A 22,125-nucleotide genomic window follows, 5' to 3' on the forward strand; every position below is an offset into this window, starting at 1 on the left:
CGGTTCCCGCCCCATATTATTCCTAATCAGAGCAATTGTGCAGGGAATATTTCTTTTATTCTGTCAATAAAAACTTGAATGTTCACCTTGTCCCGAACGTTCAACAAAACTTAAAAAAAAAAAATCGTACAAATTAGTATTTCATTGTCTAGTTAGCAATTAAAATGAAAAATAAATCATTATATCTCGTCCAGTCCTCATCCCGTTTCTTCACTGTGAAGATTTTAGAGTAAAATAAATTAAAAATTTTGGAACGAGTTATGTTTACTTTCTATCCATGTAGATGTGGTCATATGCAAACTCATTGAATCAAATCTTGATAGATGAAACATCAATTCACACAATCAAAGAGTTCACATCACCAAGCAAACTATAAACCAAGGCTACACAAATTTAAAGAACACAATCCGTAATCATGATGATGCCACCTCCTTTCTATCCTCCAAAAGCTTCAGCTCCTCCGTCCAACCTTCAAGTTTCGACAACTTCTCTAGCTGCTCCGGATTCATTTCCTGCTGTCCAGTCTTTTGTTGTTGAGCTTCTGCAAGACGGATCTGCAGTCCATGTACATAAAATACACTAATTTTTTAAACTTCAAGTTACAACACCTATGGCATATCTACACAGCAGCCAAAATAGCAAACAAGATCTGATCTAGGAAGAACAAAAAACACAACATCGAATCTAGGACACCATGCTGACACATTTCTCCGAGGGAAAATAAGCTGTCCATCAAAGCATTCTTTTTTTCAAATTTTTTCATATACACACATCTCAACCCTTTGTTAGATTGTTGTGTCTTTCCACATTTGATGATTTAAATAACTCTAAATTGATATACACAATATATATATATATATATAGAGAGAGAGAGAGAGAGAGAGAGAAGGATACAAGAAATACAGCAGACTAAATGAGAGAAATGTGTGCAGAAAGCAAAGCTCTGTTGAATTAGCAAATTAAATTGACTTTCTATAAAGGAAAACTACTAAGCATTTAACCGAAAAATTGGTGAGCAATTTGTTATATACACTAAAGATTTTCAAAGTATGAAAATCCAAACGCAAGAATCATCGACCACATTAATAGATTATGTGTTACTTTAAGTGTAATGCCACTTGCAGCCTCACAATGATCACAGTTACAATTATCATTATTATTATTATTACTATATTTCATAAGCACAATAAATTACTTGCGATAAAATAAGAGGACTCCAACTTTTCATAGGAGAATGGTTACCACAATAATCTTGAAGAATTAATGCGTGTGTTAAAGGGTACTTAGCAACTAAATGCTACTCAGCTTAAATATCTTGCTTTTCTTCCTACTTTAACACAAAGAACTTCAAAACCTGTAAATTTTAATACTCTTACTAGCCTACCATTGCAGAAATGTTCCGTCCTCAAACAGTACAGAAATTAAGGATGAATCAATGAATTTCCTTTAGTATATGCAAAACCTAAGGCCAAAATCACAATGAAATTACCTTCTTTTTAAGTGCACGAATTCTTTTATCAACATCTTGACTCACAGCTACTGCATCCGCAGCATCCTTTGGGTCTGATGGAGGGAACACTGAAACTGCATTTGTGGAAACACACAGTTGATTCATCTGAGATGTCAATGAATTGGCAGATTCCAATCCATGACTTATATTTTCAGCAAGTTCCACTTCTTCCTTATTTGTCTCCCCATCTATTGTGGCTTCCAAGTTCTTGCCCTTTTCAAGAGCAGCCTGCCATGGATATGTTAAAAGAAGAAAAAATTTGCATTAAAAAATATGACATAGAACAAGGGGTGTTTCCTATACATGTAGGCCAGTTTTATGCGATCACAGAAGAATGAATTTTTTTTAATATTATAATTAGTTCCTATATTACAGAGATTGGGATCTACATATAACTTTTTCCTTGAATAAAAACTGAGACACAGTTCTATATATAGGCTTGTAATATAATATTTTATAATTATTAATGAGAACATCAGAATTTTATTCCCCATTAACAGAAGTATTCAATGATTCTCAATATACTTCTAATGTCAAATCAGAATAAACTAGGACATAAATAAAGCATTAGGTCAAGCTCTTCTTTGGTGTCAATATAATAGCTATAAACACTGATAAACTCCTCAAAATGCATAGAAGAATGAGACCTAATATGAGACTTTCAATGCATTACAGATTTATGATTATTACACTTCAACTAGGTTATTCTATTCCACCTCTTAGAAAAAAAAAGAACTTAAATCAAAATACTTAATAGCATAACAATACATTAATACAAAACTTCTACCCCAAGCACACACAATGGACCCATTGACAATCAAGTAAAGGTCGAAATGTCAGAGGAATCATTATCAAAAGGCATTGAAGGAGAGGCCATAAGCATCTATACCAAAAAACTGATTTTTTACTAAATCAAAATAGGCATATGGTAGAATCATAAATAACAATAAATTATTCCTTTTTTCTACTGATTATCTGATCAATCAGCAAGCATTCATTGTTTATTCTACTCGTTTATACCATAAATATAGAAGACATATTCTTTTATTTTTCATCATCATTAGTGAACAATTTCTTTGGTTGAGTTCAAAACGTTTGGAATCTCCACTGAGGTAATTTAGGTTTATTATTAAAACACTCAAAAATCTCAAAGGGTGGTCTACGATGATCTCACATTGAAAAGTTGAGGGCCAAAAAAGATTGGATATTTAACTAGTGCAACATAGGATTATAAGGAAAATAATTCAATGAATGCCATTGGTGCGAATGGAAATTTTAATTCAAGAATTCAGAGAAATTTTCAAAAGATTTATAGTGAACCCACTGTGTCGACAACCTGAAAAGGCCCAAATTATCCTATTTGCAATTTCGGGTTCCCTAGGTGCATGGTGAGTTACCAGTAAGGTTAGAGCTCGACATAAACCCAAACTCCAATGGGGAAAACTCTTTCAATCCCCTTTTTGTCAACTAACATCTTCATTCGATTCTGTGTTTTTTGTAGGTGGTCCTGCAGTAGTTGAATGGTAGCTTCTTTGGCCCTGAGGAATGTGCCGACATCCTCTAGATTGGAGTCATAAGGGAAATAAGGGATATGCAACGGAGGAGCATAGTCATAGAGTGCTTTGAAAAGTGTCATATGAGGAAATAAATGACAACCATTGTGCCCAATCTACCACATCTCCCCTGCCATTCAACGAAGATAATTTCTTAAACATTTGTTTACAACTTCTATTTGGCCATCTATTTGTGGATGGTAAGTTGTTGATAGTTGAATTCTTACCCCTTGACACTTAAACAACTCCTAATAAATATAGTGCCCTAATCAGTTGTAATTGTATGAGCAATGCCATGTAATTTGTAGACAATAACTAGGAAGGCTTGTGTTATCATAGATTGAAAATGGATGGCTTAATGCCATGAAATGGTTGTACTTAGTAAGTCTATCCACCACTACAAAAATGGCTGACTTACCATGTGACTTTGACATCCCTCCAATGAAGTCCATTGTAAGGTCAGTAAACACCTTGGCTAGTACTAGTAATGGCTACAAGAGCCCTAGAGAAACTACATTCTATGACTTGTATTATTGGCAGACCTACCAGCTACAAATATGGTTCCTAACATCCATCCAAATTCCTTTCTAGTAAACCAAAGAAGTTAGCTTTCGAACAATGACATTAACTCCATAATGGCCACCCAAAGCTATGTTTTGAAAGAATGAAATAAAGTCCTGTCTAAGGGTCGAATCATTTCCCAAAACAAATTTTCCCTTCCTCTTTAATATTCCTTGTTCCCATGAATAATTGTCATAGGAGTTAGGAATTGGTGCTTGGCAGATATGATGCTCTATAACTGAGTATTAGGCTTGCAAGATTGTTCAATTCTATCAAGTAAATCAAATAGCAGTAGAGTAGTTGTTAGGCTGTTAAACTCTATTTCTGAGACCTTGGATAAGGCATCAACCACAGTGTTTTCTCTCCCTTTCCTATACTGGATTTCATAGTCATATTGCATCAACTTTACAATACAAGCTTGTTGTAATGGGGTAGTTATCCTTTGCTCCAATAAGTATTAGAAATTCTAATGATTATTTTATTCACAAAGTGATGATTCATGAGGCAGGCCTCCCATTTTTAAATGGCCCATAGTATTACCAATATTGTCTTTTCATATATGGATGAGCTAGTTTTTTGGGGATAATATTTTCCTTATATAAGCGATGGGATGTCCTTCTTGCATTAGAACAACCCCTATTCCCTCTCCATTGGCATCAATCTCTATTAGTAATGGCTTAGAAAAATCAAGCAAATAGGGGTAGGTGGATTCGAGTCGGGTCGAGTCCAAACACCCCTTGGCTCGAGTTCGGCTTGAGCAGAAAATAGTTCGGCTCAAGTTCAGCTCGAGTTTGTCAAGCCAAAATTAAATCCGATTGAGTTTGGCTTGAATAAAAAATGGCTCAACTCAGTTCAGTTTGAGTTTAGATCAATTTCGTAGAATGAATCAATTATTCGAATTTGTACCTCGGTTCAACTAGAATTAATGGGTCAAATTGACAGTCCGAATGCATGACTCGGATTCGTGGCTCGAGTTCGTAGTTCATTGACAAAATAACATTTTACCCAAATAATATTAAAAATTTTTATTTAAGCCACAGATTCGATCCCAATCGAGTCATGAATTCAAATTGTCAATTCAAACTACTGAATTCGAGCTGATTCGAGTCATGTATTCAAGCTGAATCAAACCATGAATTCGAATTACTGATTCGAGCCCCCAATTAAAGTCAGATTCGAGCTGAACCAACCCAAACACCCTTTAGCTTGACTTCGGCTTGAATTAAAAAACAAACCAAATCTTCTGGCTTGAGTTCGGTCCGAATTTAAATCAAACAAATTTGAGCACAACTAAATTGAGTCGAATCGATTTTCGAGACCGAGCCGACTCAGGTCATATTCAAGCCTACAAGCAAAGCCAAAACTAGGGTTGAAGTCATAGCCGCTGTAAGTGCCTCAAAAGCCATATGTGCTACCAAGCTCCATTGGAATGCTTCCTTCTTCAATAAATCAATAAGTGGTCTTGCAACCTGCCCATAGTTTCTCACAAATTTCCTATAGTAGCTTGTAAGACCTAAGAAGCCCCTAAAGAGGCGTTTGGTTAAGAAGCATTAAAGATTACTCTGGTAATCTATTTTTTATTACTTATATTATTTTGTTTGATTTATAAGTAATAAAAGATTTCGGTAATGTTCTATTATAAATAGTGATATGACAGGTAATATAAGAGATACTTTGATTACCACTTTCACCTTAGGTATTAAAAGATTATCAAGGTAATCCTCATTTTATTATAACTATATCTTTATTTATTATTTTTTTTAAGGCAAAAATAATCTTATTTTCAATTAATATAACAAACATAAAAAAATATTTCAGAATAATTATACCTAAAAGTATTTAAATAAAATAATATACTAGTATTATTTTATTTACCTTAACCAAATACTATAATTATTTATACCTATCTAATTTTATTAAATTTTATCAAACTTAGTGATAATTTATATTTAGTAATCTTCAAGGTAATCCATCTTTAAGGTAACTCTCTAATTTTAGTAATAAAACATTTTCTAAATCAAACGCCCCTAAGTTGTTTTAAACTTTTTAGTACTAGCCACCTTGTAATAGCTTGGACTTTTCCAGAGTCTATAGTGACCCCTTTGGCTGAAATTATATGGCCTAAATAGGAAACTTCTATGCACCCAAAAAAGCACTTGCTCTTCTTAACATATAGCTTATTGTCCCTAAGGATTTGTAAGACCATTCCCAAGTGATGTATGTGCTCATCTCTAGTCTTACTATAAACAAGTATGTCATAAAAAAACCAAGAATAAATTTCCTTAAATGGCTACTAAAGAGAGAATTCATAAGATCTTGGAAGGTTGAAAGAGCATCGGTTAGCCCAAAGAGCAAAACCAAAAACTCATGATTGCCTTCATGAGTTTTGAAGGTTGTTTTTCAATAGAGGAGGGGTGTATTTTTATTTGCCAATATCTAGATTTTAAATCAGTTTTTTAAAACAATGTGACTCCTCCAAGTTCATCTAACAATTCTTGAATGATAGGAATAGGGTATTTGTTCTTTATAATTACCATGTTGAGGCTCCTATAGTGTACACAAAACCTCCATGTGCCATTTTTTTCCTCACTAGTAAAATAAGACTTGAGTAAGAACTGGTGTATCCAACATTTCTAGCACCATTTTCTCTATGATGTCCTTCTGCATACTGTTGTGTCTATAGGGCCTTAAATTCACTGGTTGTGCCCCTTCCTTAAGGATTATTCCGTGGTTGTGCCCTCTGGATGGGGTAGACCTGTAGGCTCCTGAAAAACATCCTCAAACTATTGGAGTAGTAACCGTAATTCTGTTAAAGGAAAGGCTAGTGAATCCTTACTAGCTTGTAACATAAAGGAACCAGTCTCCTTGTTAGGTCATATGAGCTGGATGGATGACAATTGAGAGTTCCTTTCTAGCGGCTTCTGCATTCTATTCCACCTAATAACAGACAATTCATTTCCCTTCTGCCCTTGTAAAATATGTCCCCTACCCTCCTGAATATAATTGATTCTCAACTCCTAAAAATTCCACAGAATATCTCCCTGTTTTCACACATCCTCTTGCACTGCAATGTCTCTCCGTTAGCCACTCTCACCCTTGTTCCTTCCACCTCCTTCAAGACACCCTCATCTAGTTGTGAAATCATGAGTACTTCCTAAGTCTATTAGTATAAACAATGGCTTGCTTCCACAGATACCCTTCAATCTCATTACTCTAGGACTGTTAGCTCCACTCAATGCATGTAAGGACAGTTGCATTAAGCTGGACTCCTCTTCCCCTAATCCTCCTTCATTTTAATCCTCCTCTCCAGTATCCACTTGGAGTTATAATGTATATACTTGTTTCTTCCTACATTTCTGGCCAAATGCATACCACTCGTCACACCAAAAATAGAGTACCTTGGCTCTTCTTTCATCCAATCCTTTACTATATAAAGTTATGCCATTCTTAGGATTGGCTAAGTGTGGTACTCTGGGTAGGTTACGGGTGGGCAGGAGTCCTGTATGGAGTGGATGTTTGTTTAGTTGTGTGTTTGACTGTGTCTTGGTTGTTAAAGGGTGGTCATTGGGAGGGTAATTACGTGGAGTTTTGTAAGTGTTTGAGGTTCCAATATGGGGTGTTTTTACTGCACGTCTTAACTGCTCTTTAAAAGCAGCAATTGTCGTTTCCTGCAATTTGATTAGAGAATATGCCTCTCCCAGTGACTTAGGCCTAAACATTTGTATAGGAATTTGAAGAAAGTCAATTAATCTGGAAAGGAAGATGCTCAAAGCCTAGTCCTCCCTTATCCCAGCTCTCGGGTAAAGCTCATCAAACATATCTAAATACTCCTAAAGGGTCCCTACCTGCCCTGACCTACCAAGCCCAAAATGTTTTAACATCTGAAACAACCATCCACCGAGCCACCACTTCAGCCCAATCCAATACTCCAAATACACACACCTAAAACTATGAAGCTTAGAGGCACGGTGAATGGCAGAAATGTAGTACTTCTGTTAGATAGTAAGGCAACCCACAACTTTATTTCTAGTAAACTAGTTGAAGAATTGAAGCTTCCGATAATGCCGACGACTTTTGTTGTCACTTTAGGGGATGAAAGGAAAGTAAAAGGAGCCAGAAGATGTGATAAAATGGAGTAAAAATTTCAAGGGGTCTCGGCAACTCTTCCGCTTCACTTGGGTAACATGGATGTTATTCTGGGAGTTGACTGGTTGTGGAAAATAAAAGAGATGAAGGTTACTTGGAAGCTCCAGACAATGAGGTTTCAATAGGGGGGAAAAAGGCATTAATCCAAGGATATGCTTCCTTGAGCAAATTAGAGTCATCACTGTAGGGTATTGTACACGCAACAAGGCATGGGGGTGAAGGCTTCTAGGTGGATTTTTATGGAATGGTGCAATCTGAGGAAGAGGGGGTGTCGAAGTTAGAAGAGAGACTGGGGGAAATGATTGAGGAGTATAAAGCCTTGTTCCGAGAACCCACTGAACTATCTCCCAAAAGGCTTTAAGACCATGCCATTAGACTAATCCCTTCGGTTCAACCGCCTAAACTACGCCCTTACCATTACCCGCACTTTCAAAAAAACAAAATTGAGAGAATAGTGAAGGAGATCATGGCAATCAGGATTATCCGCACAGTTTAAGTCCATTTGCCAGTCTGATGTTGTTAGCGAAGAAGAAAGACAGAGGGTGAAGATTTTGTGTTGATTACTGTGCATTGAACTGTATTACCATACCGGATAAATTTCCAATAGCTACTATAGATAAATTGTTGGATGAGCTTTTTAGGGCAGTAGTATTTAGCAAATTTGACTTGAGATTGTGTTATCATCAAATCCAAATGAGAAAGGAAGATGTAGAGAAGACTGTTCCCATACTCACGATAGTCATAATGAATTTTTGGTGATATTGTTCGGACTATTGAATGCTTCGATGACTTTCTAAGGCTTAATGAATGAGATTTTTTAACCGTATTTGAGAAAATATTATGAATGATATTATCAGCATTTTATTTTCTCTTATCCTTGTTTTTAACAAATGCAAATAAAGAGGAGAAAGGAAACTAAGAGAAAAGAGTTAAGACAGAGAAAAATGGGGGAAGAACAATTAAGGATCCAAGAGAGATTAGAAGAAACAAACTATTATATTCATTCATCAAAATGCTATCTCCGACATCAACAATTAAGCCTACTGTAGATGCAATTATAACAAGTTATTTATGTAAACAGTAAGACAATTCTAAGTTTTCAAGATTAACTTAATCAGAATCAATAGAAAAAGTCCAATCTCCTAACACATAATTACAAAAGTAATTAAATTCAAAGAATATCATACACCATTTCAAATCACTAAAACCCATGGAATATAACCCCTGCAATAAAATTTCCAAAAAAGAATTGAACAAAATATTATCCATGCATCGCATAGTTCATGAGGAAGTATTAACTTAAGAAGTATAAGCATGTCGTAGTATTGTTACGCCTTAAAAGGAAAGAATTGTAAGTCTAAGTTCATTACAACAAAGTAACACCTTCCAAACACTTGCAATCTTGTGGTATTTAACTAACACTACAAAAATGTTTAAAGGCGGTGTTAACAGTAAAAACCCACAATTTGGGTATAATTGGTACAAATACTATTTCTTACCATGGAAGAAGATCGAACATAGTTCACAATGACAATTTTCAGAAACATCATCCTAGAAAGAATTCCATGTACCCCTATATCATTGATATGTAAACACAGTCAAGTTTTCAAAAACTATAAAATACCCCTTGTTGATAATATAAATTTTGTAAAATTTAATCACATATATTTTGATCTTTACAGAATAAAAAAACTTCCACTATTTGATTTCTCTGCTTTTCCTCTTATCCCCCCTCACTCTTCTTCTCCTCTTTTCATCTCTTCATTCCCTCTGCCCTCGTTTCTACTCATCAGATTGCATATAACAAGAGCCACCAACAACCACATCACAGTGAGCCTATCTTTAGCACCAAAACCAGTTGTGTACTCTCCCTTAATCACTCCTCTCTCAATTACCTTCTCAAAACTCACAAAATATTCGTTGGGTTACGGATGTAAATGGATTTTGGCTTTGAGTTGTGAAAATAGATTTAGATTTCTAATAAAGTTAGAAAGATGTGGTGTTATGAATTTTGATCTAAGAATTTGGGTTTTTGATGTACAAAAGACAAAGCTTCCAAAATATATTTAGTAAAATTTTGCAAAGACATTAATGTCTTATCATTAGACAACCTAACTAGACCAATGTTTTCAATCCCAGACCAGGCCTTGTATCAGTCAAGGGGTTGGTCCAAGTCAATACCAATCTTATCAGCTGGTATGACTGGTGACATTAGCGACATAAAATAAAATTTTATATATATATATATTAAATATATCTATTAGACAACTTTAAATAAAATTATTTCTAACCCAGAGATATTTGTGCCCAGTCACATGCAAGAAGTTCCATGTTTAAATTGCTTCATCCTCAACAATTCCAAATATATATATCATATATCTTCACTAAATCAATTTAAATACTTTTCTTTTTCTCTTTATTCTTCACAGTTGATATAGGAAAAATGACTTATGAATTACCATTTTTGAAAATCATGATACAAAAGTATAAAATTATTATTGGATCAACTTTGAATTTTTAATATTCATTATCGAATTGTAATATGTAAAATACAAATGTAAAAAAAAAAAAATTTGACCAACAACATAAATTTTATAATGTTTACGTAGAAAGTGCATTTTTGCAGATAATTTTCTATAAAAGTGTTTTTTATTCTTTTCCTTCTTGGAATATAAATTTCAGCATATTTCATATTAAAAAAAAAAGAGAGAGAAAATAGCATTGAAAGATTGACTTAATGACACTTAAGTCACACATAAGACTGCAATTCTTCAACTTTGTCCACTCTGTAAACCCTAAGGGATCTCTCCCTCTAGTCCAACCTCCTCTCCACCACCCTTTGCCTCCTGAAAAATCTATCTGTCCACAAAATCTTTTTCCCATGCTATAGTTCTGTTTGTGAAAGGGAAAACTGAAGATGAATCATAAGATTTTTGATGCCAAAGGGGTGTAAGAGGATAAAGGTTGTGACGATGCAAAGAGATGAAACAGAGTTGACAAAGTATCAAAACGATGTGTTTCAAATTGAGGAAGACTAAGAAGCTATTGGGATATTGTTGAATTGACTTGACGTTTGAGCTATAACTCATTGCAATTTGTCCAATTCGACCACAAGTTAATCTAAGCCAATTACTGAAACTAGTTTGAATTGAACCAAAGTAGCTATCATGTCCTAGTCAGATCAAGTCGACCAATAGATCTAGTCTAGGTTTCAAAACACAAAACTAGACAACATGGTAATGGTAGGTTGGTTTTTGAAAACCTTTAGTATGCTAAAATGAAATGATTGTACAAGGGGTGTATAGAATTAATCTTGTTATCCTACTACGTTCCTTTACCAAAGCTAATGGATTATTATGAATTTGCTGACAAATTTTCCATAAACTCATTAGGAAAGAAGAGAAGTTTACAAATACACTAAAAGGGAACTAAACACCACTGGTTATAGTTAAATATGACTAAAATGATTTTAAAAGACATATATGCCACTAAACTAATATTGATGGGAAATAGGGATGGCAAAGAGAAGAGGTGGGAAAGGGATCTCAATCTCCATCCCCGTTACAAGGATGAAAATGATTCCCCATCCCTTTCCCGCAAAAAAAAAAAATCTTCTCTCCGTCCCCGCAGGAAAAAATCTCCTCCTTATACCCTCTAAACATAATATAAATATATTAAATAACAAAATTAAATAAAATTAAAACCAACCCACTATTTCAAATATCATAATATAATATATTAACTACTTTAATATGCACAACAAAAACATAAATAAATTTGAAAAATATAAATAATCTAAAACTATAGAAATCTGTTAGTATTTTAAATAAATATATTAATATAAAGGGATGGCGACTGAGACGGAGACAGGGACAGAATACATATATCCCCATCCCCGACCCGTCCCCTATTGCAAGAATTTTTTTATCCCCATCTATGTTCCCTTCTCTATTTCTATTAGAAAATCTCCTCCCCATTAAGGTTGGAGACAGTCAAGACCCCTGAAATTGGATTGAAATTATCATCTCTAATAGAAAATCCTTAATTAAAAAAATGTAAAATAGTCAACAAGTGACACTTGTTGATTTTTTTAATACTTTAATCATTATTAGTTCATTGAATTCTTTTTTTTTTTTTAATTATAAGTGATTTCTAAAATTAAGGTAGCTTTCAAAACCCTAGTGAGACTATGTAATTTGAGGTTCACCAAAACTTTTCGAAAACCATAAAAAAACTATCATCATTAAAAGTCCCCTAAGATTATTAGAACTCTCATCTAAGTGGGGCTTTTAGACAATCATGGTGGTTTTTGATGGTTTCAAAGAAGTGTTGGTGTGCTCCAAATTAAATGATCTCACAAGGATTATATAAAATTATTCCTTAAAATTAAAAGAAATATCAAATATTAGAACCTCAAATTACGTCTATCTTCATCATTTAATAAATCTAACAGCCTTTAACAATTACTTGTCCCTAAAGTGTATTTTCAAATTTTTACCCTTTGAATAAGTTTCTGAAAAAGTTTTCCGTAAAATTGCTAGCTGAAATCTAATACAAAAAGGAGTAAGAACTAAGAAGGACATAAAAGTCAGTTCACTCACAATAGTGAGGTAACATATGGAAAAGGTTCACTAAATGGAAAAGATTATGGGCCTTCAACTAATGGATTTGAAAACAAAAAATTAAATCTACTTCTTAGAATTAAGGATATATTGCTGAACATCAATGATCAATCACATCATGTTGTGGCCAACACAACCTTACAGTGGACAGAAATCAATTTAAAATTTGGTTTGTTAAGCTGAAAGATCGAATAAGGCTAAAAAGAAACATCCATTAGTAAAAATAAAATACCATAAACTTTAACATACCTGTAGCCGCTTCTCTTTCTTTCTTTCATTTCTTTTAGCGGACTTAGTCTTTGGTTTTGAATCAATAACTGGATCATAACCAGGAGGCACCTCCTGCAATGCTATTAACTCCTTTTTCAACTGACTAAAAAATTTTTATAAGAAAAAGTCAGTTTTCAGCATCAACTTTTACTCACTGATCCATCAACACAACAAAACAGCCTAAACAGTAAACTACAATTTTTCTACCATTTGCAGTGAAACTTCCACAAAAAGAATTAAATCCTAAAGCATTAACCGACATTGTTTATAAAAGAAGTAATATTTCCTCCGAAAGAACATAAATTGAGATTTCTCTACTTGCCAGTACAAATTCATAATAAGATCAATTGTATTTCTTCAAGATATCAGACACACTCACATTCATTAAGCTAATTTAAATACATTATGAATTGACACCAAAATTTCAATTTAAAATCCCTAGATATTTGATCTTCTGAAGAATCCCATGACGATATAAAAACTGAAACAAAATTGAAAATGTTCTAACATAAATTGAAGTAAGAGATTAAATATGGTAGATTCAAAAGAACTTTACCAGAGCACCTTTGGACTGATAGACAACGACTTCATCTTGAGGGACATAATGACGCGTTCAGTCGCCAAGAGTTAGAAGAAGAAGAATTTCAGAATGAGAAGAATTTCAAATTGAGAAAAATCTAGAGAGAGAGGGAAAACATGCAGAGAGTGTGGGAGAAGATGACTAAGAACTTCATTGCCTTTTAAAATTGCATTACACGTATTTATACAAAATTCTAATTCCGCCAAGTCAGCAGATTCAACTTCTTCTTCTACATTATTTACTTAGTTTGCAAAACGACACCGTCCCTTTTATTCTCTTAAACTAAGCACTTCATTAATCTTGCCAAAACACTGCATTGCAATCTAAGTCCTTCCTGGATGGTTGCATTCGTTCAAATTCGTAACAATTTCCTCCCCTTTGGCAACCTTGTCCTTAAGGGAGAACTGAGGAAACCGTTGACGCATTTCATCAACGAACTCCCATGTTATGCAACCTGCGAAAATCCCTACCATTGAATTAAAACTTGAGTTGCTGTTGTATTCTGACGTTTTACCATCCATCGATCTAGCACAGCCTGGGGAATGCGTTCAAATAGTGGCACTCGTGGTGGCAGAATACTTGAAGATTTAATGGAAGCATTCACCGGTTTGAGCAAGGACACGTGAAACACATTATGTATTTCAGCATAGCTGGTAACTGGAGTTTATATGCTACTGCTCCCACCTTGTCCACAATTTGAAAAGGGCCATAATAGCGAGCTTGAAGTTTTGGGCATCCCTGGTGCAGAGAAGTTTGTCAATAAGGTTGGAGCTTGAGGTAAACCCAATCACCAATGTCAAATCTCCTCTCTGTCCTCTTTTTATCAGCGAACATCTTCATCCTATGTTGAGCCCTTGCCATGTTTCGTTAGAACACTAGGATAGTGTCTTCGCGAGATCGAAGAAAAGCATCAACAGCCGCAATCCGTGAATCATTAGGAAAATATAGTACATGTATTGGTGGTGAATAGCCATATAGAGCTTCAAATGGGGACATATGAATACTCGAGTGGTACGAAGTATTATACCAAAACTCGGCTAAAGATAACTAACGAAACCATGTGTGGGGTAAATCTCCAACCATGCAGCGAAGATAATTTTCTAGACACCGATTAACAACCTCTATTTGGCCGTCTGTTTGCGGATGATAGGCTATGGAAAATTGCAAGCCGACTCCCAGCAGTTTGAACATTTCCTGCCAGAATTGACTGATGAAGGTAGGTCCATGATCACTAATAATGGTATTGGGAAGACCATGTAATCTATAAATGTTGTCCAGAAAGACTTGTGCAACTGTTACAACAGAAAAAGGATGTTTCAACCCTATGAAATGGCTAAACTTAGTGGGTCGGTCAACCACTACTAAGATTACCGATCTTCCTTGCGACTTCGGTAACCCCTCGATAAAGTCTATAGTAACATCAGTGAAGACTCCCGTCGGAATAGGCAGCGGCTGTAATAGACCTAGAGAGGCAATATTTTCTGGTTTGAATCTTTGGCAAATTTCACATGTCCGAATGAAATTCTGAACATCTTTCCACAAGCCTCTCTAGTAAAGTATAGAGCTTATCCTTCTAGTTGTGACACTAACACCAGAATGCCCTCCCATGGTTGAGGCATGAAACAAAGCAATCAACTCATTTTGTAAAGGCAAATCTTTGCCCACTACAAATTTTCCCTGCCTCTTTAATTGGTTCTACTGCCAAGTGTATTCTGGATGTGCTGTTGGATCTTGTTTCTTTGCATTAATAATGGTTTGCAAATGGTCATCCTTAAGCCATGACTCTTCCACTTTCTTCAAAAATTCAGATGGTAGCAGACTTATAATCAAACAATTAGATTCCATAGCATGTAATCGGGATAAGGCATCTGTAGTTAAATTTTCTTTTCCTTTCTTATACACTATTTCATAACTATACTGTATCAATTTGGCAACCCAGGCTTGCTGTGAGGGAGCAGTGACCTTCTGCTCTAATAAATGCTTTAGGCTTTGATGATCCGTTTTTATAAGGAAGTGTTGGTCCACCAAATAATGCTCCCATTTCTTGATGGCATAAAGAATAACAAGCATCTCCTTCTCATAAACTGAAAGTAATTGATTTTTAGGAGACAGAGACTTACTTATGTATGCCAGCGGATGACCATCTTGCATTAATATAACACCAATTCCTTCACCACATGCATCTGTTTCAATCATAAATTTTTTGTTGAAGTTTGGTAAAGCCAGAACAAGGGCAATCACCATGGCTCTTTTTAATTTGTCAAATGCTTCATGTGTTGAACTATTCCAATGAAAAGAGTTTGCCTTGAGTAGTTCTAGCAATGGTCTAGCTATATGACCATAATTTCGAACAAACTTTCTATAATACCTGGTAAGGCCTAGAAAGCCTCTCAATTACTTGACAGACTTCGGAACCAGCCATTCCTCTACTGCTTTAACCTTGGCTGGATCAGTCATAACCCCTTGGTCTGAAATAATGTAACCCAAATATGATATCTGAGTACACCCAAAAGAGCACTTATTCTTTTTAGCCACCAACTTGTTATTCCTTAACAGTCTAAGCACTGATTCTAGGTGAGATAAATGCTCCATTTTGTCCTTACTATAAATGAGGATGTCATCAAAAAATACCAACACAAATCGCCTCAAGTAAGCCTTGAATATGGAGTTCATCAAATCTTGAAAGGTGGAGGGTGCATTGGCTAAACCGAAAGGCATAACAACGAAGTCATAGTGACCTTCATGGGTTTTGAACGTTGTCTTCTCAATGGAGTCAGTATGCATGCGTATTTGCCAATATCTCGACCTTAAGTCGATTTTCAAAAATACCTTGGTTTGTCCTAATTCATCCAACAAGTCTTTTACAATAGGAATGTGATATTTGTTCTTGACTGTGGACTAATTTAAGCTTCTATAGTCTACACACAACCTCCATGACCCATCTTTTTTCTTAACCAAGACAATGGGACTTGAATAAGGACTGGTGTTGGGCCTTATAACTCCAGAATCAAGCATTTCTCCTACCATTCCCTCAATTACATCCTTCTGAAGACAGTTGTAACTGTATGGTCTCAAATTCATTGGTTACGCATTCTCTTTTAAAGTGAGATGATGATCTTGTGGCCTTGAAAGAGGCAACTCTAACTTCTCCTTAAAAACATCTTGGAACTCTTCTAAAAGTGAGGCCAACTCCTTCCATTCCTTTACATTTATTTCTCCTACCGTTTGCAACATCACCAACTCCATTTCCTTGGATTGCATTAATACCTGGATGGAAGCCAATTGCTGGTTCCTTTTTAATAACTTGTATAACCTGTTATGGTTGACAATTGATAACCCTTTCCCTTTGTGTCCTTGTAAAACTCTCTGTTGACCACCTTGTGTAAATGCCATCCTTAGAGCCTTAAAGTTTCAAGTTATGTCTCCAAGTGTAGCCAACCATTAAGCCCCCAAGATTAAGTCATAGTTTTCAAGAGGCAAGATGTAAGCATCAACTATGACAACCTGCCCTTGAGTCTTCCATTGGAACCTTTCGTATTACGAATTGCATAGTAGTTGTTGACCGTTAGCCACTGATACCTTAGTGCCTTCAACAGGTTTAAGTAAACACCCCAATCTCATAGTTGTTTCTCTTGCTAGAAAATTATGAGTACTACCCGAGTCCACTAAAATAAAAATGGACCACTTCCCATACAGCCCTTTCAATCTCATAACTCTAGGACCCTCTGCACTATTCAAGGCATTTAATGACAAATGTAGTAAACTTGGCCCTTCTCCATATTCCACATCTTCAATCTCCAGTGGAAGTTCATCCTCTTCTCCTACATCTACCTAAAGCTGTAAGTTATACAACTATTTTTTCTTGCATTTATGGCCAAAGGTGTATTTATCATTACACAAAAAGCATAACCTCTTGCCCTTTTTTCATATATTTCCCTACTTGTCATTGGTCTGTGAGACTTAGAAGGGAAGGTATCTTAAACTTTGGGAATATTAGGAGTAGGTAAAAGGTCTGCTTGTGATTGAGGTTTGGTTATGGTACCTATAGTAACATGAGAAGGTGGATAATTGATGGTTGGTGTTGTGCAGCGGAAATACAAAACACAACTTTTATGCTATTGAATATAATAATAATTAAAGCAGAAAATAAAATGCAGAAAAATAAAAGAAAGAGAACACAAGAATTTATGAGATTCGGTAAATGTACTTATGTCCTCGGTGCCACTGACTACTTTCACTATCTTCAAAGAATAGTTACAAAGGAAAAATAAAATATTAGAGATCCCTAATAATAGGATTTTCTCAATACAATTGTATTTGACTACAACTGTCTTAGGGATGATTTTGAACTATAACTAAAGCCTCTATTTATAACCTTTAGTAAAATACAAAAAGATTAAATTTATAGATGTGGGACATAAAGAGCCACTTATTTCAATAATCTCTACCTTGGCGATTTAGCGAGTCCCACCAAATTTCCTTTATACTTTCTTCTTCAACGACCACTTCAAATGCGCCCTTTCGACGTAATTTAAGCTGGCAGGATGTTGATCAAGTTCAAACATTGATTGAACTTGATCGTTGTTACCACCTTGGTCATCATATCTATAGGGTTTTTAGCAGTCTCAACATACAATAATAGATAAATAAAAAACTCATCTTGTAGCCTGCGAAAATATACACAATTATCATACTTACTTCTTGTGTAGCTATGCTTCATCATAAATTGATCAAATCGCTTGTACCACTGTCTTGGAGACTGTTTCAGTCTATAAAGCGATCTCTTCAATTTGCAAACCCAATTTTCTTTATCAGCAATCTTAAATCCTTCAGGCTGAGTCATATAGATTTTCGCTTCCAAATTACCATGTAGAAATGTAGTTTTCACATCAAGTTGAACTAGTTCAAGATTCAATTGTGCTACCAAGGCCAACAAAATTCTAATAGAGGAATGCTTAACAGCTGGAGAAAATACCTCATCAATCCCTTCCTTTTGAGCATAGCCTTTTGCTACCAACCTTGCCTTGTAGTGAATATCTTCTTTGTTAGGAAATCCATCTTTTCTTGCATACACCCACTTGCACCCAATTGTCTTCTTGTTCTTTGGCAATCGAACTAACTGCCAAGTTTCATTCTTCTAAAGGGATTGTAATTCCTCATCCATGACTTTCTTCCACTTTTTAGCTTTTAGACTTTTGACTGCTTCTTTATAAGTGGAAGGAATATCATCATCTACAATTGGAAATGCATAGGCCACCATATCAGCAAATCAAGCAGGCTTACGTTTTTCTCGTTTTAGCCTATGTGATGCAATTGATTCTTGTTGTTGTTGGGGTTCTTGGGTTGAAACCTCTTCATCTTCACTTTCCTCCTCTGTCACTGGAGTATCACTATCATTTTCAACAACTCTAATTGGGTTTGTTGTTGTGATTGTCTCAAACTCCATCTGTTGTGGAATACACTCCACCTGCTGTTGAGTATCATCGGTCTTCTTTGTTACCTTCTTTAACATGGCAGATTCATCAAAGGTAACATCCTTACTGTGAACAATTTTCTTCAACTTTGGACACCAAAGAGGATACTCCAGAACTAATCCTCATAAAGATTGATTTCTTAGCTTTTGGATCTAATTTAGACTCTCTTGTATGATAATAGGTAGTTGAACTAAACACACGTAAGGAATCATAGTCATTAACAGGTTTTCCAGACCATACCTCAAGGGGTGATTTCCCTTCAATTACAGTGGATGGTAAACGATTAATGAGATGATATGCATATGTAACAGCCTCAGCCCAAAATGGTTTGTCCAACCCAGCATTGGACAACATACATCTAACCTTCTCCAGCAAGGTTCGATTCATGCATTCAGCCACCCCATTTTGTTGTGGTGTTCCTTTAACTGAGAAATGATGTACAATACCTTCAGCCTGACAAACTTAAAAAAACGGATTACTAGTATACTCACCACCATTATCAGTTCTTAGTCGCTTGATCTTTCTGCCAGTCTGAGTTTCAACCATCTTTTTCCATTTCAGGAAAACACCTAATACGTCATTCTTCTTCTTTAAAGTGTACACCCACGTCCTTCTAGAAAAGTCATCAACAAAAGTAACAAAGTAGTGTCTACCTCCCAAAAAAGCTGTCTTAGTAGGTCTCCACACATCAAAGTGAACATAATCCAAAATACCTTCAGTATTATGAATTGCAGTACCAAATCTTACTTTTGTTTGTTTTCCCAAGACACAATGCTCACAAAAATCTAACTTGCAGGTCTTTGCTCTTTTCAATAAGCTTTGTTTCACCAAACTAAATAAGGTTTTTTCCCCTGCATGTCCTAAACACATATGCCAAAGTCTGGTTGTTTCATCATCTACATCTTTTCCAGATACTGCAACTGTTAATCCAAAAACTATACCACCATTATAATAATACAAGTTATTTCTTCTTGTACCTTTTATCACTACAAGGGCACCAGAGATAACTTTCAAAACTCTATCTTGTATTGACACCTTGAAGCCTTTGGATTCCAAAACTCCCAAAGAAATGAGATTTTTCTTCAACTGTGGTACATGTCGAACATTTGTCAGAACTCTAATTGATCCATCATGATTCTTTAAACGGATTGAACCTATCCCCTCAGTTTTGTAAGGACTATCATTACCCATGAAAACAACTCCACTATTTAGTTTTTCATAATTGAAGAACCATTCCTTGTATGGACACATATGATAAGTGCAACCCAAATCTAAAAGCCATTCATCATACTGAGATGTCATTGGTAGACTTACTAGAGCAAAATCTGACTCATTTTCTTCAATTCCAACTATACATGCATCTGAAGCAACTTTGGTCTTCCCTTTATCTTTCCTTTGTAACTTCGGACAATCTTTCTTCCAATGTCCCTTCTCTCGGCAAAAAGCACATTCATCTTTACTAGGTCTTTTATGAGATCTGCGCCTTCTTTCTTGCTTCTTCATATACTTGTTTTCTAATGTCTTCCACATTTTAGTTGCAGACGTCTCTTTCATGAATGGATATTTCTGCTCTCTATAAAGACACGTACAAATTGTACCACAAGCTTAACGGTTGATCCTCACCTATTCTTTGTCACCCATCTTCTCTGGTTTTTCTTCCTCCAGAGCTATATCAAGATTTTCTTGACACAGGGCATCCATCACCTCACATTGCCACAAGCCAAAATTGTTGCAGCCATCAAATTTTTCCACATCAATTTTTGCGGTTGTCACAATTGTCTTTGTTGATGTCGATGCCATTTTCTGCTGACTACGATTTACTTGGTATATAGTTTTTCAAATAACCAAGTTTCACAAATTTATATTCAATAGCTAAAACACAATTACTATAACCCAGGATAGTAGTAAGTGCCCAAAAATGATAATATATGCATTAGGAAAGTACCCAGGAAAAATTGGTGGGGACAAAGCCTCCTTAAAAACCAATCTCCTTAGACAGCATTTTTCTAGACATGCACATAACCATATAAATAGCTACTCACTGTCCTAAACTTAGGCTCTGATAACACTTGTTGTTCAGCGAAAATACAAAACACAACTTCTATGCTATTGAATATAATAATAATTAAAACAAAAAATAAAATACAGAAAAATAAAAGAAAGAGAACACAAGAATTTACGAGGTTTGGTAAATGTACCTACGTCCTCAGCGCCGCTGACTACTTTCACTATCTTCAAAGAATAGTTACAAAAGAAAAATAAACTATTAGAGATCCCTAATAATATGATTCTCTCAATACAATTGTATTTGACTACAACTGTCTTAGGGATGATTTTGAACTATAACTAAAGCCTCTATTTATAGCCTTTAGTAAAATACAAAAAGATTAAATTAATAGATGTGGGACATAAAGAGCCACTTATTTCAATAGTTGGAATATTGGAATGTTTAGATGCTACTCATAATTGAGGTGTCCTATAAAATGGCTTTGGTTGATCCTTCATGGTTACTACTGTTATCTCCTGCAGCTTGGCTAAAGCATATGCTTTGGCAAGAGTCTTTGGTCGGAACATCCGAACTGGCATTTGTAAGACATCCACTAGTCCTAAAAGGAAGAAACTAAGGGCCTGATCTTCACGGATACCAGCCCTTGGATACAATTCATCAAAGGCATCCAAATAATCTTGGAGTGAACCATTCTGTTGTAAATTACGTAAATCAGACAAAGGATCGTCATAAGCATGAGCATCAAACCTGGCATTCAGACACTGAACATACTCTTTCCAGATTACGTTCTAACCTCCCTTGGATTTCATGAAACTTTGATGCCATTGTATGGCTCTTCCCTCTAAATGCAGAGCTACTACTTTAACCCAATTTTCTGGTGTTGTTCCATCCACCTCAAAAAAATATTCTGCTCGTAGGAGCCAAGTGTCCAGGTTTTCACCATTGAACCTTGGAAATTCTAGTTTTGTTAAGCGACCCTAGGGAAGATTATGATTTGATTCTGGTGCTCTTCATTCCTCTGTAAGATCCACAAGTTTTTGTTTAGTGAAAATTTCTGATTGCTACATACTGAGATCACCAATCAAGCTCTTGATTTCGTCGATAGACTCTTTCAATAGAAGTTGTTGTCGTAACTCCGCCTCTTGCACCATCTGAGCCATTTTTCGATGGAGCTCTTGATTTCGTGTGCCATTTGCCATGTCCAGGAATTGCTCTGATACCAATTGACGCGTTCAGTCGCCAAGAATTAGAAGAAGAAGAATTTCAGAATGAGAAGAATTTCAAATTGAGAATAATCTAGAGAGAGAGGGAAAACATGCAGAGAGTGTGGGAGAAGATGACTAAGAACTTCATTGCCTTTTAAAATTTCATTACACGTATTTATACAAAATTCTAATTCTG

The 22,125-nt window shown here is 35.4% G+C and overlaps 1 protein-coding gene across 1 annotated transcript; it reads right to left on the bottom strand.

Annotated features, from left to right (window-relative positions):
• Positions 1 to 304: 304 nt before the first annotated feature.
• Positions 305 to 14,103, bottom strand: LOC123193129 (partner of Y14 and mago-like). The gene is made up of 5 exons (XM_044605913.1): positions 14,034 to 14,103; positions 13,219 to 13,277; positions 12,642 to 12,761; positions 1,490 to 1,738; positions 305 to 554 (listed from the first exon to the last, which is right to left on the bottom strand). The coding sequence occupies exons 1-5, from the start codon at positions 14,101 to 14,103 to the stop codon at positions 414 to 416; spliced, it is 639 nt and encodes a 212-aa protein (XP_044461848.1). The 3' UTR covers positions 305 to 413.
• Positions 14,104 to 22,125: the final 8,022 nt, after the last annotated feature.

The sequence above is a fragment of the Mangifera indica genome, chromosome 12, assembly GCF_011075055.1.
Source record: "Mangifera indica cultivar Alphonso chromosome 12, CATAS_Mindica_2.1, whole genome shotgun sequence".
NCBI lineage: Eukaryota > Viridiplantae > Streptophyta > Magnoliopsida > Sapindales > Anacardiaceae > Mangifera > Mangifera indica.